Genomic DNA, 15,783 nt, shown 5'->3' with positions numbered 1-15,783 from the left:
TGAGCTTCCTTCATTGAAACAGATTAATTCTTCTATAATTTATAGTCTTTGAGATTCCTTTGGGGTCACTGAAAAAATTAATGAATTGCCTATTGTTATGCTGTTTGCTGTTATATGACATGCCAGATTCCTTTATCCATTGCCTCTATTGATGCTACAAGAGAAAATAGTGAATTAATTTCCTTTCTCTCTTTCCTGGATTTAAAAATATAATTTTTATTATAGCTATAGAAATATAATGTATTTAGGACACTAGGAAATAGGAATCTGAATTCAAAAATTGGTTCTGCAACTATTTGTATAACCTTTGGAACTTAACTTATTGAGTCAAAACCATTTTTTTAATCTGTAAATTGAGAGAATTGTAATAGATATTCTCTAATAATCTCTGTTTATAACTGAGTTCTATCGTACAAATTGACTTTTAAAGGCGTTTTCAAATCCCTATGCATGATATTTTATAGATTATCAGCATTAATTTTTGTTATCTTTCATATGAATGTGAAATGTTTTCTGTCTATATCACTTTAAAAATGAAAAACAACTAACTCATTGATCAAGAGTGTGACTTTTAAAAGGAATTAAAGGGAACAATACATACTCAGGCAGGTCATTCCCACTCACCCTTAAATCCCTCATGCTCTAAAGGAAGAATTGAATGGAAAGAAAATTACACCTCTATTTTCACTAATCTCTAACTGAAATTTAGTATCTACTTCAATTATTAAAAAAAAAAATCATCATGAGAAGGGGTTAATAGCTATCAAAGGGGTCTGCTATATAAAAATGATTACAAACCTCTATTTAAAAGACTTTCTAATTAATCACCAGTCTTGAACTTTTAATAATTTGAATATAAATCATAAAATCTTAGAGGTACAAGGGACATGTACTCATTTACTCCAGGTCCTCCATGAATCATTAATCCTTTTTATGATATCTCCAAAAAGTTTGTTAGGAAAGTGTTTTGCTGAAGTTGCAAAAATCATTACTATTATCATTACAATGCAACATCCTCTTGAAGGTCTTTAATGTTGAGTTTCCTATGTTCAGAGGCAATCTTTTTTATTTTTAGAGAACTCACATTGTTAAAATATTTTAACCCTTATGTGGAACTGAACTCTGCCTCCCTCTGTTTTTCACTCTTTTATCCTTGCTGCCCTAGTTAGAATTAAACTAAAAAAAATTCTCACCCCTCTTCCACAGAATATCTTTTCAGATATTTGAATTTAGCTATCATTCCCCCTGCCCCTAAGTCTTCCTTTTTTAAGGCCAAACATTCCTAGTTTCTTTGATAGACTGCTTATGGATTTACCTTTTAGTTCATATTCACTTGTAAACTGGCCAGCTCATCATGATGTTCAGATTGGGGTATAGTACCTCAAAGTCCAAACAGTGAAGAGTAAAGCATAACTCTTTCTCTTTCTAGATTCTGTTTCTCCTAACAAGAACCAAGATTTCATTAGGATTTTTTTTTGCCTGTCACATCACACTACTGACTCATAATGAGTTTGCCATTCATAAGAACTGATAGATATATATTTTTAAAATTGCATAAACTGTTATTTTTCCTCCCATCCAAAATCCTGTTTAACAATGAATGAACATGTATAATGTACAATGGATTATTGTACAATAAATAAAGTGGCATATGTAAAAATCCTTTATAAAGTTCTTATGTAGATTTTGCAAATGTGTCTTCTGTATGAAAATAGAACTGTATTTTTCTGACCATGTGCTTTTTAACCTGCCTTTAAAGGGAATTCTTAATTTTTAATTCCTCCTTTTGCTTATTTTCCACTCCTTTTCTAGCAATATTCTTCTCTACTATTTAACCCTAATGCTTTTCTAATTCTGAGCCTGGAACCATGGCTTATAACCAGAATCTACAAACTTCTTTTTTATGAACTGTCCTTTTTCCAAAATCAGAGCAAAATCATAGAGTTTCGTGCCATGTGAGCTACAAATTTCCACTAGTTTAAGTATAGATATTATAAATTTTTTACATATTTTAAATTTGTGTTTAGCTACAATAATGAGTTATTATATAATGCCTGGTATCATGGGCATAAACTCAGCCACCCATGGATAGATTTTCCTCTTTTTTTTTTCTTTTCTAAAATGGGGGCTTAAGACCTCTTCTGAATCAACCCTGAAAGATCCAAGAGGTCAGTAAAAGATTCTTTTAATATTTAAATGCTTTAAATATTTTAGGTTATCATCATAATCAATTCACATAGTTTGCAATGTTGTTTATCTTTCTTGCCAACATTATCAAAGAGCCTTTCATAACTGAAAGTATCTTCCATTCTTCCTGTCAAATAATTTGTGACAGGCATAGAAATAAGTTTCTTTTTACTTTTTGGAGTGTAAATGCTATTTTAAGATTATCTGTCATTGTAGTTGGTCATTGATGTTACTGATTCAACTATTCTTACTTTAGGTGAAGATGGGGAACTCTGAGAGTCAGTACAGCCTTCAAGGATCCAAAAATCATAGTAATTCTTCCACTGGTGCAAAACAGAAACCTTGTCCCCTAAAAATCCGCAGCATCCATGCAAAAGATGAAAAGTCTTGCTCATTGCATGGGTGGAATCATGGAAACAGTGGGACAAATTACAAGTCTCGATCCCTGGCCAGGAGCTGCCTTTCCCACTTTAAGAGTAACCAGCCTTATTCATCACGACTCAGTGACCCAATGGCTAAGGGATCCAAAGGCAGTATCCACACAAAGCACAAAGTGAATGTGTCAGGAAACTATTTCCATGAAAAGAATGCTGCCTTTTTGTCTGATAATGGCTTTCATTATATTAGTCATGAACCAGCAGATAACCATATCACCTCTAGAGACTGTAATGGACACCTTCTGAACTGTTATGGGAAAAATGAGAGTCTTGCATCAACCCCACCAGCTGAAGACCGAAAAAGCCCCAAGGTTCTTATCAAAACACTAGGTAAATGGGATGGATGTTTAAGGGTTGAGTTTCACAATAGCAGCAACAACAAAGTGCCTACAGAGGACTCCACTGGACCAGTCCAACTTTTGAGATATTCCCCTACATTAGAGACTGAAACATCCAACTTACCTGAAGTACGAAGAAATTCTAGTACTGAATATTCTACTGGCCATTGCCTTTCTCCTACTGATTCCCGGCTGAGATCTAGCAAAGGCAGCTCTTTTAGCTCTGAGTCTTCGTGGTATGACTCCCCCTGGGGAAATACTGGGGACATCAATGAATTGGAGGGATCTTACCTGACCAGAAGCACTCCAGATACCAGCATTCACTCCAGTTTTCCATCAGATGATGCCAAAAAACTTTTTAACCAAAGTTCATCTCTTTCTTCCCTAAGGGAGCTGTACAAAGATGCCACCTTAGAAAGTCTTCCACCCTCAGGCATTAGACTTTCTGATGAATACATTGGTACACATGCCAGTTTAAATAGTAGAGTTTCATTTGTCTCAGATATGGATGTGCCCTCAAGGACAGAGCAGAGAGGCCCTGTACAGTACTGTTCTTATACACTTCCCTGCCGGAAATCCAAACCCTTAACAGAAGATACTTCTAAAAAAGACACATTAAAAACTAGAATGAGGCGAATCAGTGATTGGACAGGAAGTCTCTCAAGAAAGAAAAGGAAACTCCAGGTATATAAGCCTTTTTTGTACAAAATAAAATTACCTTTCATTTTTCAGTTCAAATGGATTATTTTTGAATTTTGGTGGGAGGAGCAAAAATATGGAGACATTCTCATTAAATTTGGGGGGGGGGATAATTTAAAGTACCATTAGCTTTTCAATATTATTATAGTATAAATGTTTTTGGGTACCTGTATATTTCTTTGCATGATTGAGGGAAGAAATAAAAATGTCTCTCTAAATCAATACCATACATCCTACTGTACCTAGAGAACTCATTCAACAAATACTTTTTAGTTAATTCATTGAGTTTGAAATGGGTAAACATCTCAAAAGGAAAACCACATTTCATAGATAGACATTATTCTCTCCCACACAAAAGCAACCCAGTGTGATGAAAAGAACTTTGAGTAGAGAAACAAGAGATTTGAGTTTTAAAGCCAGCACAGACATTCACTAACTAGCAAGGAGGTCTTAGACAACTTAACTTTCTTGTACTTTAGACCTCATCTTTGAAATGCCTATTTTGTTGCAGTTTATTTTTAAATTCCCAAGTAGTACTCAGGTTCTCTGATTGATTTTTTTTTCAAATGGGATCTTCATGTCTCTTCTAGTTTGACAGTAATACCGAAAAACACATGAAGCACTTATCCATATCTTACTCTAAGGCAGTTTATCTTCACCTCTTTCAAATAGTTTTATACTTTTATATAACCTTAAGTCCTCCCTTCTCCCCATGCCCATAAGGGAACATTAGAAAGCTCAAAATTTCTATTATCATCTGGCACATTTACAAAATAATGTTTCTTTTCTAGTTATGTCAATAAAGGCAGGAGAAATGAAAATAATCACATTCAGTCCAATATAGTGGCTTTTAATTTCTAAATTAAGTTAGGTTTTAAATAACAGAAATAATCTTAAAGGTCAATTTCATTTCTTCAATGAAGGAACAGGAATATGGGGACAAGTTAATTTAAAAATTTTCCAGCAAATTTTCCAGCCCCATTCTCATCAAAAAAGATTTGAAATGAACTTTGGCAATTTTTTTTTTTTTCACAATTGAAGTAATATTTATTGTTTATGGGGCAGTAAAGCCAATATAATTTTGTTTTTTAAATTTAGTTCATTTTTTTTTGCTTTTTATTTTCAAAAAACATTCATAGGTAGAGTGAATAATTTTTAGGAGAGAAGGGAAGAGACCATTTTTAATATTCTTCCTTTTGTCATTTAAAAAAATCTGGACTTGAACACCAAATAAAGTGAACATTTTCTTATATAAAGGAGCGCAGAAAAAGAGAAGTGTTTATATAAAGTTGTAAATCTAATCCTTAAAAATAAACAAAAAACTTTTGTGCTTATCTTTTGAGTACTTTCTGATTTTACATTTTTAAGTTTCCCTCTCTTCCCAGAAGACTGTTTTGTGTATTTAATTGATTTTGGTTCATATAATGCTTGAGCCTTAGCCTTACACTTAGGCCAAAGCTGAATGTTTCCCCGATTTCTTGTTGCCTCTAGTGTTTTCTCAGCTCTTTAGGCTCCATCCAACTGAAAATTCCCTTGCCAGGAAAAGAGGTGGAGAGATTTTCTGAGTGAATTGGTGATCTGAGCACTCCTTTAGGCTGTTCTCTATAATTAGAGTTTGGAGAGAGGGTAAAGAGAACATTGTCAGGATTTGGGGGGAGGTAGGTATCATTAAGTCGTCCTACCCACTGTGTGGGTAAGATTTTTGAATATGAGTCACCAAAATTGTTTGCTGGCACTTTGGGAAAATCACATTTTAAAGTTGCCACATCAGCAAAATGCTGATAATAATCCATGCTCCTTACTCTAACATAGTGGAACTATTGGGATGGAAATATTACTAAATATATGGAAGTACTTAGGACTACAGGCATCTGACAAATAGCATGTGGTAGTGACTGATAACTATAGCAACAATAATGATGACAAAAACAACAACATATATATTGTGAGTAAAGGAAGGAAAGACCTCTGTCAATTGACATGTTTTTTTTCTTTTTCAAGGTTTGATGTTTTCTTTTTTCAAAATGACTACTAATGGCTTCCATATTTTTTTTTTAGCATAAAACATACTTTTATTTGAGCATGATCGAAGAAGGAAATGTTTATTTTTTTCTCCACTCAATATAAGTTTCTCTGCTTTTTTAAAAAAGCAAGATATCTAAAATATCATTAAAAGTTAAATCCCAAACTTCAGGTAGGACATATCACAGCCTCCTGAAGTGTCTATTCCATTCTAGATTTTAATCATTTTACTGTAGAAAATTAAACAAAATGAGATAACATATGTAAAATATAAAATAAATGAGATAATATTTTTAAAATTTAAAAAATATATAGATGTTACCAATTACTTTTACACAAGGGAGCCAGGTAGGTAATATAGTTGAGAAAGTTTGGAACTGGAATTCGGAAGAGCCAAGTTCCAATCCAGCTTCAGTTACTTAGCTCTGTGACCCAGAGCAAGTTATTTAAGCATTATCTGCCTCAGTTTCCTCATTTATAAAATAGGGCTAATATTAACACTTATAATGCTTATTAAAGCACTTCACAAACTTTCAATCACTTTATAAATGCTATCATCACAATTATCATCCGTGAACTCCACCCCCAATGAAGTGATCAGAGCCAGGATTCAAAGTCAGATTTTCTAACTTCTGATTGAATGTTCTTAATACTTATAACAAATTGAAAATATATAATGCAATGAAACAATTCAAATATCTAAAAATGATCTGAAAAACAAATGCATAAAAGCATATTATAGAAGGAAAACATATTAGGGTGGAGAAGAATGTGTATTTAACATGAATGTATTTTCAGTATTAAATGTAGCTCTAGTAAGAGAAGTGAAGTTCTATTTCTGTTCTGTTCATACTAGCTCCTGGTTAAAATACCAATTATACAAACATAGGGAATTCATTGCAAAGGCAGGATTAGATTGAAATATAAAGCTCTTGAATTTCTAGATGCCTTAGGTTTAACCCACAAAGCTTCATTCCTATATGGAAGATTCAACAATCTCCTGAGAAAACCCTTTCCAGAGTTTATTATGTTTTATTGTCATGTACAAACCAAAGCACTTATATTGGACTCATAAGTACCTCTTATTTTTACAAAGAAATTAATAAATCACTATCCTATTTATAAATACGCTTCTTATTCTTGAAGAGTTCCTAATGCAAAGCCACCCAGAGAATTCCTAGAGCATCTTTGATCCCCTTCTGAAACAAAATAGGTAGACTTTATTTGAGAGATTGGGAAAAAACAAAACAAAACAAAAAACATCATCATCATTTCTGAGCATGTCTATACATCTTTGGGTATTGATTGTATTGGAAGACAGAAGAAAAGACAGCTTCCATCACCCTTATACAGAGAAATTGAGTGAGAGGAGAAACAGTAGATACACTGGACACAAGTAAAAGTATAGTTTGATTTTTAGTGATTATGTTTTGCCTCTACTGGCATGATATTGGAGAAAGAACTCTTTATTTAGGAGATCTGAGGTTAAAATCTTAATTGTTGCTGATTAGTCATGCATATTTAGTAAAATAAGAGAAGTAGGGCAAGAGGATCTCTGATATATGTACTCTCATTGCTTTGTAACTAAGTGAAGAACCATCATGTGGAAAGAAACAAGACAGTGAAATTAGTGGCTTTTATTGAAAACTGATTAGTAGCCATCAAAGTCTTCCTTATAGAAATAGTTGATACTGTTACTTCTGCTGATAGCTGGTGATAACAATAGCTCACATTTATATACCACTTAACTGTGCCCCAGACATTGTCCTAAGAGCTTTGCAATTATTTTCTCATTTGATTCTGACAACAACTCTATTATTATCATTTCCATCTTATAAATGAGGAAACAGAGGCAAACACAAGCTAAGTGACTTTCCCAGAGTCACTGGATTTGAGGCTACATTTAAACTCAGGACTTCCCAACTTCAAGTCTGGCACTTTATTCACTGTGTCAAAATAAAAACAGTGTTTTGACCATAACCCTATCATTTTATTAAATTCACTTTGCAGATGAAGAAATGGAAGTTTAGAAAAGTTAAGTGATTTTTCCTGAAGTCACAGGGCTACTATCAGAAGGAGGACAAGAGTCTTATTTATATAAGAGTGGTCCTCTCCCGTTAGCCCTTAAATGTTAGTCAATGGCAACTAGAATTAGGAAGCACTGATCATGAGAATTAGAAATGTCTTATAGACCAACAAGATCAGATAGGTACCAGATACAGATACTGAAAATACCATATGTGCTTGAAGGAAGACTTGACTTTTCTGAGTTAGGGGTTAAAACTTAGGACCATAAATGTGTCTTAGGACAAACAAAGTACAGTGTGTTTGTAGGTTGCATTTGACTTTGCCAGTTCAGAAACTCCTTTTGGCATAGAGCCTCTCTTATTTTGAAAAGCCTCATTATAGCTGATGCCAGCAACCATAGGTAATCCCATGTTGGTTTTGGGCTGCATATCAGATCTTCCTGTTATTAATTGAATAATGTTAATATTAGCCAAGTGAGAAACATCTTTTCCCTCCTGGATATTTTTGAAGAGCTACAAATAGAAAAAGATTTTCTTTTTTAGTTTTAAGCATTTTTCAAAGTTTCCGGTATAAGTAATTCACAGGAGTTCATTTATTTGCTTTATTCTTACATAAGCATCAAAAAGTAAAGAAATACTGTGATGGGACATAGTGTAAATAAGAGTAGAAAAATAATATTTTCATTGATAGTAGCTATATTTTTGGCTCAGCTGTTTAAAGTCCTGAGTATTTGGAAGCAATAGTTGGTTGATGATATTCTTATAAAAGGCAATAACTGCTGCTTCATTTGTATACTAATAAAAATTATTCAAAACATTATAAGTTCAAAACATTTCAATGACTAAGATTGACTTTTTGATTTTCATTAATTCAGTGTAATTGAAAGTATAGGAAAAAGACTCTAGCAAATACATAAGCTTCAGAAAAGACAAGTTATTAAATAAAAGTGAGCATACAGCTTCCTATTATGAATAAAGGATAATCTTGGTATAGGCAAATTTAGGATAGTATGGATAGATCTGAATGCAAATCTATAGACAAACCAGTTTACCTCTCTGTCTTAATTTACTCATTTATAAAATGGGAGAGTATCATTAGGGTTATTACTTTCCTTTATCGAGTTATTTAGAAGCCAGTGCTCTATAACCATTTCAGAATTATCTAAACATGAATTATTGCTATCCTACTCTTAGCACAGTACTTTGCACTCATACACTACTTAATGATCATTTAATTAGCTAATTAATTCATGGATGAATATCTTAGTTGTCTAAACAATTAATGGACTACCAGTGCTCCTCTGAATCTAAGGTTCAAATTACTTTTCTTTCTTCCAAATACAGGGAATTTATTTTCATGTTATTTACCAAAGCATTAGTTGGTTGTGCTCTTAAAAAGCATTTTCTCCAAGTGCCACCAGTCACTAGGACTTAAACTTGGAATTTTTTAGTATCTTCAGATAGTACAAATAATTTTAACTCCTAAGGGAGCTGATATTAAACTGTTTATTTTATCAAGATTTGTCTTTGCTTGACTTCCATGTGCAAGTAGGAATGTTTTTAGAGCATGGAGTATATAGGGAGTGAATATTTCTCATGAGAAAGAGTTGCAGCTGCAGTGATGTCAGGCCTCCTGATCAATGCTCTTTGTAGGAAAGAGATTCCAGGTGTATGGTTCTGAATCTGATCTCGGGATTGGGGATGAGGAAGTTTTATTGCTATAGGTTCCAGGCTTCAGATCTGAGTGGGAAAAGGCAGGAATCGAGAAACTTTTACACCAGACTTAAGAATGAAATTATGGGAAATTTGTGAAGGTGCAGAGACCTGCAGTGTATCTGCCTAGCTAGCTATGTAATAGCTGTGAAGAACCAAAGTTCCTTTCAGAAGTCATGGGAATGTGGAATTAGTCCTTTTACCAAACTCTCTTAATGATTGGTTAAATCCCACTGATGTTCCTTCCTCTTTACTGAAACTATATGCCTAGATGATCTCAGTTGTGAAAGTCAGGTAGAACAGAGAAGAGGAATTTATATTTTTAATTCTAGAACTTAGTCTAGGGCTATAATAATAATGGGATAGTCAGCCAGAATCAATATTTTTTATGAGTTCTAGTGAGGGTATATTGATGAGTATTCAATATTTTAAGAAGAGTATTCAATATTCTAAGAAGAGTATTCAGTATTCTAAAAAGACAAAATTATTTTCAAATCAAATATACTCTGTCAAAAATGGATTTAACTTTTACAGTTTATTTTAAAATGCCATTGAAAAAGCTGCAAAACACCAGTCACTTTTGCTAGGATTTAATTAATAGCTAGCAAAGATTAATAATTCTAGATATTTGTTCTACCACCAAGCTATTAGGTGTACTGATAAATAGGCGGATCAGTGTTTAGAGACTAGCTCTGCCAAAAGTGTAATACTTGAGCAATAAGTCCTAGGGAATTATTTAAGGCTTATGGAGATGGACTGATTAGTCCAAGATCTCATTTGAACCTACTCTTCCTGACCCTAAGCCAATGCCTGAATAGCTCCCATGAATTATAAGTATTATACTGAATTATAATCTGTTATTTCCTCAATATTTCATTGACTAACAGTACACCAATGAATTTATTTGATGGATTGGTTTGAATTAGATTATTTCTATGATTGTCTTATTCATCTCTTAAATTATATAATTAGAGGGTTCTCCCCAAAGGAACTTTGCTTTATGTTAACATTACTAGAAACAGATAATTTAAAATTTTGCCCTTCAATGCCCTTAGAAAAAAGAATTAAAGTCTTATGGAATAGATATAATCTCTGATCAGTGACTATTTTCCTTGCACATAGGAGCCCAAATCCAAGGATGGATATGACCACCTGGATATCCGAACTGATGGTCTCAGTGCAGAAGTACTGTTGCCTTCACAGCTCTCTAGTTTGCTGTGGTCAAGTGGATCTGGCCAGACCCTGCCTCAGAGAAGTGAGTCCACGAATGCAATTAGCAGTGACCCCTTGCGACAGAACATCTATGAAAATTTTATGCGGGAGCTGGAGATGAGTAGGACTCATGTGGAGAACATAGAAACATCTACAGAAACGGCCGACTCCAGTAGTGACTCACTTAGTTCATTAGAGCAACTGGACCTGCTCTTTGAGAAGGAACAAGGAGTGGTCCGCAAAGCGGGTTGGCTCTTTTTCAAGCCTCTCGTAACTCTTCAGAAAGAGAAGAAGCTGGAGCTTGTGGCCCGGAGGAAATGGAAACAGTACTGGGTAACTCTTAAAGGTAGGTTAAAACTTGACTGATGCATATCATCCTTTCATGCTAATCATTTTTTTTAAGTCTAATATTGCCAGTTTAATGCTTGAATGGACCACACAGTTGATTGAGATTTGCTATCAAGGATTTCCTAAAAAAAAAAATTATGGAAAACATAAGATGATGTTTGAGTACTCTTTCAGTATTTGGCTCATCATAGGTAAATGTTGCTTATAATGGAGACACCTATGTGGCAGTGTGGCTTCAGTGCGGGGCTGCAATAAAGAGCTGAGTTCAAATCTAGCCTTAGATGCTTCCTAGCTCTTTGACTCTAAACAAGTCATTTAACTTGTACCTGACTTGGTTTCCTCACAAATAGGTCCCACTTCACAGTGTTGTGAGATCTTATTTAGAAAGCACTAAGGACAATTTCTAGTACATGGAAGATGTTTAAAAAGTGCTTGTTCCTACCTACCTAATTTTTGTGATTGAGCGGGGAAATTGAGCTTCATAGTTTGTACATACATTTCAAATATGGACATTGGGGGAGAGTAGAATGTATATTCTTATTGTTTTGATCTCATTAACTAAGAAAGTGAAATGGTAATCTTAACAAACAGTATGTCTTTCCATACTAAGCAAATTATATTTTTTCTGGAGACCGTATAAAATTTTCTCCTAAGGCCATGCCTTTTCTTAATTTATACTCTTTTCACATGTAGGTATAGCTTTGCTGAAAGTTTTAAAAAAATAACCTGATGATCTTGAGAATGATTAAATCAGTACAGTGCTGATTTATGCAAAGATAAAGGGAAAGTAACAAAACATTTTTTGGCATATTTATATAGCGTTTCTATGAAAAATTGTCAAAAGAGCTACATATAAGGGTCAATAGTCAGACTTGTTAATCTGGCAACCATTTTTCCTGTCAATTTGGGAGAGACAGAAAAGTGAATTCCATTTGCAGCCAGTATGAAGAAAAGACTAGTAAGTCTTCAGCATTACTTGTTTCTAACTTTGTTTTGGCTACTTTGTATAAATAATAAGCCTGCCATGGGCTTGCAGATTAGAACCTTGTCTTGAGCATCCACAAAGCCAACCAGCAATTGGCAAAACTGCCTTTCATTTTCTAAAATGAAAAGGGTTCGTTAAGCTCAAGGAAACAAACATTTCTTATATCTTGCAGCTATCACTAACATGAATGCCTCCCAGTGAAGACAGGTCTTTGTAACTCTATTATTGGGAGGGAAAAGCAATCTGAAGATTTGAACACTGACCTGGGACTTATGGTTATTGAATACAGCTCTGAGTGATGATTCCTCACTGTCTTTGACAGTAAACAAGACACTTAGTGCTATGTATATTTAGAATTTCCTCCATGCTTATTTGTGAAACACTGAGATTCTACGAAGTGAAGGAAGTTTTATAAGCCTAAAATATTATTGAATGTTCATTCTTTCATTTCCTTTTCAGCAAGGGAAAAGCATGCGATAAAGATGTTTTTGCCAACAAAACTTTCTCCATGTGGTTTTAAACAGTGCTTCGTACTTAGAACATAATGTCAGGTTCAACATACCTGATTTTTAGCATCCATTATGTTTGGAGTTAACTTTTCAAGTTATTTTTGGACAAAATGTATATATGTGTGTGTGTGTGTGTGTGTGTGTGTGTGTGTGTGTGCGCGTGTGTGTGTGTATAAGTAGTTAAAACATCTATAGCTATGCATAGGAATATTTATAACTATAATCAAGCTGACTTCTCTTTGTGTCGACTAAGTACCTAAATAAATGAACTGAAAATATTTGTCTGGAGAGAGATGCTTATGTATAAGGAGAATAAATAAGGTATTTATTACCTAGTTTGAAATTACAGGTTTTATAAGGCTACTCTTGTGCTTAAGGATCAATTTTTTTCCCTCACTTATCTTTATTCTAATGAATGGAGTGACTACATTCCACCTCCTTCACCCTTTTTAAAATCTCTTCTTGGTGGAAGAATGTAGTTCATAGTATGAAATAAAATTCACATTGAAAAATTTTGGTATTGCTTTTTATAAGTGCTATATCTAATTATACTTCTATGTACAAATAGTTCCATTCATAAAAGGTTGTAGATAAAACAATATTAGAATTCAATATATGAATTCATATATTCATAAAGCAAACTTTATGAATTTGGAAATGTGTTCTAAAGAAAACATCTGATATTGTAGGGTTATAAGAGTGATTGTGTCCTTGGCTAATAATAACTGAAGGGAACGGTATTTTGGGAGGAAAATAAAGATGGAAAACTGGGATCATTAATATAGGACATATGTTGGTGTTGAAACTTTTATACCTACTTTCTACTGAAGCTGTTCATATGTCTTTATGGTTGGATTTTCCCTGAGAATTAAATTAAAGTTTTAATTAGATAACTTTGTATTGGGGTACCCAGTTTTAGAGCCAGGATTTAGCAAAGAGCAAAAATTCATTATAGTAATGAAGAATTTTTGATAATTGTTCCCTTATTACCCAATAGTATAACTTTTAAAATCCAAAAATTCCATTAAAATTTGACATTTATATCATGTTAACTTTCTGATTTTTCAAAATAATTATGACAATGAAATGTTTCATATTGACGTTACATTTTAAATTTAGCAAAAAAATGAGATTCTTTGTTTTAGTTTAATGATTCTCTATTAGAGTTAGATTCTCTTATGCTTCTCTTTACTTTGAGAAACATTATCTTTGCAGTTTCTTAGAGTATACAGTGAGGGTTGTTGAATACATTGAGCATTAAGATAAAATAGCAAGGAAGAGTTCTTTAGGAAAACAAGTTGGGCTTATGAAAAATTTGCACATTTGCCTTTTGTCTCTAAGTTTTATTACCATGAATGTAGTCACAGAAAGGAGGAGCACTTCCTTTCTTGATCCTTGTTTCTTCCAGGAAGGATGCAATTTTGTGGGTGCTTCTAAATTTAGAGAGTTGATGAAGTTGTACTTATATTTGTTTACATAACAGTTTTGGAGATAATTATTCATTGTCAAGGTTTGAGAGTCCATTAAGGGTTCCTATGATACATTGAAACAAAACATTTTAATTCACATATATATGTGTGTATATATATATATATATATATATATATATTAATAATTCAGCACCTGGGAGAAGAGATCATGTGACCCAGCATGTTTTCTTTTTGAACTAATGCAGAAGGCTTCACCTCTTTAACTAAGAAGGCTCTTTGATAGCCTACTTGGCAATAAAGAATAAAGCAGCATTTCTTTTCAGAGATTTAATTTTACAAAAATTGTCAATCAGTAAAAACTGATTCTTTAGTTAAAAAACATGAAGATTTTTGTCTTATTATATTTCAATATCTCAAATTTACCAAAACATTCCTTTTTTTAGTTTTAGTGAAGATCAAAATTCTTTTATGCCCTCTCCTGTCCTACTCCCACAAAGACCCTCACACTTATTCCTCCCTCCCAAATATTTTCATAACCTTTGACTTTTTCTCTTTCTTTTAATGTCCCTCTGATCTTATTGTGCTTGAGTTCTCCTTTGAGAGGATTTGAAGATATCAGAGAGGGAATTAATTTTTCCCCTTTCTTTAACAGGATGTACTCTGCTGTTCTATGAGACTTATGGAAGAAATTCCATGGATCAGTGTAGTTCACCTAGATGTGCTCTTTTTGCGGAAGATAGCATTGTACAGTCTGTACCCGAACATCCCAAGAAGGAAAATGTATTCTGCCTCAGCAACTCTTTTGGAGATGTCTACCTTTTCCAGGTACTGCTGGCTTTTTACATTATGTATAGTTTAAAGGAATGTGGAAATATCCCACAAAATAAAAAAAGGAATTGAGGGCTTCGGATAATAATAAGAACAATGTAACAACGTGAAAGTATTATTATATTTTTCCAGTTTAAAACAGAGAGAGCAAACGTGAAATGGCATTCATTTGAGAAGTGAATAATGAATGAAATGAAATAGAATAAGAAAATCAAGAGTGAAATAAGACAGAAATAACATTTGACCTGGGCTTAAATTTTGAAGAGAACCTAGAATCCTCAAGAGTAGAAAACTGTGTTAGAGCAGGGGAAAAGGGAAAACTGTATCTCCTTACCTTAGGGGTCATAGGACAGTTCAATTTTCAATGTCTCCTTAGTAACTTGGAGAAAGGAAAAAAAAATGACAATAATATAAAAACTTTGACAGTATAATTGATTTGTCAATCATTGATCCTTCTGATATATCATTCCAAAACTATTCTGATGACAAGTTAAGGAAGCCAGAAGATCTGGAATAGTCCATATATTCTATTATTGCGGTTATTATTATTAGTTCATAAAAATCAAGGCATGTCATTTATCACCACTATCTCTTAAACAGGAAACCCCCTACCTGCTGCTTTGGAGGAATATATCACTGATTTTTCTCACCATCTTTTGATTTTTTCAGGCTACTAGCCAGACTGATCTGGAAAACTGGGTGACTGCCATACATTCTGCTTGTGCCTCTCTTTTTGCAAAGAAGCATGGGAAAGAAGACACAGTCCGGTTGTTAAAGAATCAGACCAAGAACTTGCTCCAAAAGATTGACATGGATAGCAAGATGAAAAAAATGGCTGAGCTGCAGCTCTCTGTGGTTAGTGATCCTAAGAACAGAAAAGCTATAGAAAATCAGGTATGACTAATTAAGAAGTTTTGGGGTATTTATTCCCATTCCCTTGTTAAAATTATTTTTTAATTAACAAAAATTATTCCTATCTCTTCCTATTTTTTCTTCAACCAAAAAAAGAAGCAAATGTGTATGCTTAAGTAAAATATATTCTTACATT

The 15,783-nt window shown here is 33.5% G+C and overlaps 1 protein-coding gene across 1 annotated transcript in view; it reads left to right on the top strand.

Annotated features, from left to right (window-relative positions):
- TIAM2 (TIAM Rac1 associated GEF 2) overlaps window positions 1-15,783 on the top strand; it is a 278,343-nt gene that overhangs the window by 130,644 nt on the left and 131,916 nt on the right. Inside the window, exons 5-8 of the mRNA XM_031937584.1 lie at window positions 2,444-3,646; window positions 10,546-10,981; window positions 14,560-14,732; window positions 15,405-15,629. Coding sequence (XP_031793444.1) covers window positions 2,450-3,646; window positions 10,546-10,981; window positions 14,560-14,732; window positions 15,405-15,629 — 2,031 coding nt within the window. The 5' untranslated portion in view covers window positions 2,444-2,449. The remainder of the gene's footprint in view (window positions 1-2,443; window positions 3,647-10,545; window positions 10,982-14,559; window positions 14,733-15,404; window positions 15,630-15,783) is intronic.

The sequence above is a fragment of the Sarcophilus harrisii genome, chromosome 4 (assembly GCF_902635505.1).
Source record: "Sarcophilus harrisii chromosome 4, mSarHar1.11, whole genome shotgun sequence".
NCBI lineage: Eukaryota > Metazoa > Chordata > Mammalia > Dasyuromorphia > Dasyuridae > Sarcophilus > Sarcophilus harrisii.
Note: the sequence above shows the minus strand (reverse complement) of the source record. Positions and strands in the feature narration are given on the sequence as shown.